Below are 2,985 nucleotides of genomic sequence, written 5' to 3' on the forward strand. Positions count from 1 at the left end.
GATTGTTGATATGCAAGTTTGATATTTGAATTAAAAGTTGAATTCAGTGCCACGTGTAATTATGGACACCATTATGTAAACAATTATATACATGTAGCATTTCCCTTGATCTTAATTCTTGTTTCAAAACAGTGAATACTTTTTCTTGAGAGGGGAAGGAATCAAATAATGTTGTTTCACCAAGGCCGGCCAAAGGAAAGTGGAATATCGTACAGTTTAGGAATGCTGTATGCCTATTTCATTACAGGAAGCATACATAGAAATTATATAAGACAAAATTATGAATCTGCAAATCCATCCTTGGAGATGAGTTGAAACAATAGAGGTGAGGTTCTCAATTCGCTAACCTCCAAATATGAGAAATTAGAAATGGTTTTTGTCCCCACATCCCCTGCTTCTTTCTTCTCATCGGACAAGGCCAAAAATTTTTGCCTTAAATTAAGAAGGAACCATAGTTCACAGCTTTAATAATTGTCCTTCGGACCAAACAATATGACCACTACTTGCTATCTTCAAAACCCTTTTACTATATTGTATTAGTATGCTTAACACGCTTTGTGGAACCATGGGGAGTCTCAATACTGAGACTGGTAACAGCATAAAGACTGAGATGGGCAACCTGAAAGTTTCAGTTGGGAGTCTAAAGAGTGACAAATCTTACACCACACAAGAACCCATATCACCAAATGAGTCTGTTTCCGAGTTAAAGAAGAATTCTTCATTATCTGACTTTGAAACTCCCAGTTGCTTGACACAAACTAGTCTAAATAGTTTAACCCCAGCAACAAGCCTAACTAGTTTGACCCCAGGAACAAGCTTAACCAGCTTGACTCCAACAAGTTTGAGTATTCCAGAACTCAAATTTGAAGTGGATGGAGATGTTGAAATTCAATCCCCCGATTTTTCAATGTGGGACTCTATTTTCTCAGATCAATTGGAAGGTGATTTCATGATTTCCTCTCCAGTGAGGAACATAAACTCACCACAGGCAACCAAATTTCACAACGTTAATTCCAACTATGCTCATGCAATACACGGTTCGAGTCTTATGGGGTGGTCTCCTCCACGCGTACCATCTCCTCTCGGACCTCAAAGCGCCAGTTTGCAGAAAGGCAAGGGACTGAGCCCTCTTCACAGGGTTTTTAACTCTCCAAACAACCAATTCATGCAGGTGGAGAACTTTTCACTGCCTGCTCTAGAGAGCCTATTAGAAGATAATATCTATGAAAAGGATGATGACTTCGTTGTATTCTCCCCTATGAAGATTACCGAAGGAGAAACTTCTTCTGATTGTTTTGATGCACTTACAAGCGTTCCAGAATTGTTAGACTGCTTAACACTGCCAAACTCGACTAGATTTTGTGGATCTGTAGTGAACGACACAACTGTCCATGGATGCAATGACATTTATCAGGCAGGATCTATTCCACCTGTACAATTATCACAACAATTACGAGAGGAAAGGCAGCACGAAGAGCATCAGCGACAGCAGCAAGAACATGCACTGCCATCGCAGAGAACTCAAAGACAACTGCATCAGCAACAGCAACAAAATCAACTGCAAAATTTACACAACTTTGTAGTGCCTATTTCTATTGGACCTGAGCAGGTAAAAGATTCGTTTACTAAAAAACTTCAGCTCAAATCATAGGTTCATAATCCTTTAACTAACTTTTTCCATGCTATAATTATCGTAAAGGAACAGGACAGTGGGCTACAACTTGTGCATCTACTTCTTGCTTGTGCCGAAGCAGTATCCAAGGAGGAGTATATGTTAGCTAGGAGGTATCTCCACATTCTGAACCGAGTGGTTTCGCCCCTCGGTGACTCCATGCAACGCGTTGCAGCTTGCTTCACCGAAGCCTTAAGTGGAAGACTCGCATCAATCCTAACAAATAAACCTAGCACCTCCAATCCAAAACCCTTCAACCCTTTTCCCCCCAACTCAGTAGAAATCCTCAAGATTTATCAGATTCTGTATCAAGCCTGTCCCTACATTAAATTTGCCCATTTCACTGCAAATCAAGCAATATTTGAAGCATTTGAGGCTGAAGAGCGTGTCCATGTCATCGATCTCGATATCCTTCAGGGGTACCAATGGCCTGCCTTCATTCAAGCCCTAGCTGCCAGGCCCGGCGGTGCCCCGTTTCTCCGTATCACTGGAGTTGGACACGACCCCGAGGCAGTGAGAGAAACCGGTAGATGTTTAACCGAACTAGCTCACTCCCTTCACGTTCCATTTGAATTCCATCCTGTTGGTGAGCAACTTGAAGACCTAAGACCACACATGTTCAACAGAAGGGTTGGAGAAGCTCTGGCTGTTAACTCAGTTAACCGGCTCCATCGCGTTCCCGGCCATGCTCTTGGAAATCTTTTAGCCTTGATCAGAGATCAAGCACCAAATATAGTCACCATAGTTGAACAAGAAGCAAGCCACAACGGGCCTTACTTCTTAGGCCGATTCCTAGAGGCGTTGCACTGTTATTCGGCAATATTTGACTCATTGGATGCAACCTTCCCACCGGATTCCTTGCAGAGGGCGAAGGTGGAGCAACACATATTCGCGCCAGAGATTTGGAACATTGTGGCATGTGAGGGTCCAGAGAGAGTAATGAGGCATGAAAGGCTCGAAAAATGGAGGAAACTGATGGAAGGAAAGGGATTCGAAGGGGTACCACTGAGTGAAAATGCAGTGACTCAATCAAAAATACTATTGGGATTGTATTCTTGTGATGGATATAGATTAACAGAAGACAAGGGTTCCTTGCTCTTGGGTTGGCAGGATAGAGCTATTCTGGCTGCTTCTGCATGGAGATGCTAATTCATATTTACGTGTACGTGTTTCTTTTTCCTTTTGCTTAATTAATTAGATTGATATTTGATATGTCCAAGTTGATGTGATATAATTATTGAACTTCAATGCATTACAATATTGACATTTTCTTTTTGTAAACATTAATCTGTCGGTAATAATATTATTTTCAG

The 2,985-nt window shown here is 41.6% G+C and overlaps 1 protein-coding gene across 1 annotated transcript; it reads left to right on the forward strand.

Annotated features, from left to right (window-relative positions):
• Positions 1-565: 565 nt before the first annotated feature.
• Positions 566-2,826, forward strand: LOC111366408 (DELLA protein RGL2-like). The gene is made up of 2 exons (XM_022987171.1): positions 566-1,609; positions 1,700-2,826. The coding sequence occupies exons 1-2, from the start codon at positions 566-568 to the stop codon at positions 2,819-2,821; spliced, it is 2,166 nt and encodes a 721-aa protein (XP_022842939.1). The 3' UTR covers positions 2,822-2,826.
• The last annotated feature ends 159 nt before the right edge of the window (positions 2,827-2,985 follow it).

The sequence above is a fragment of the Olea europaea genome, chromosome 18 (genome assembly GCF_002742605.1).
Source record: "Olea europaea var. sylvestris chromosome 18, O_europaea_v1, whole genome shotgun sequence".
In the NCBI taxonomy this organism is placed as follows: domain Eukaryota; kingdom Viridiplantae; phylum Streptophyta; class Magnoliopsida; order Lamiales; family Oleaceae; genus Olea; species Olea europaea.

What these genes read in the sequence shown, in the direction of transcription:
- LOC111366408 (XM_022987171.1), top strand. Translation starts at nt 566, where the DNA reads ATGGGGAGTCTCAATACTGAGACTGGTAACAGCATAAAGACTGAGATG. An exon ending in TTTCTATTGGACCTGAGCAG is followed by an intron (nt 1,610 to 1,699) that starts GTAAAAGATTCG and finishes ATTATCGTAAAG; the next exon opens with GAACAGGACAGTGGGCTACA.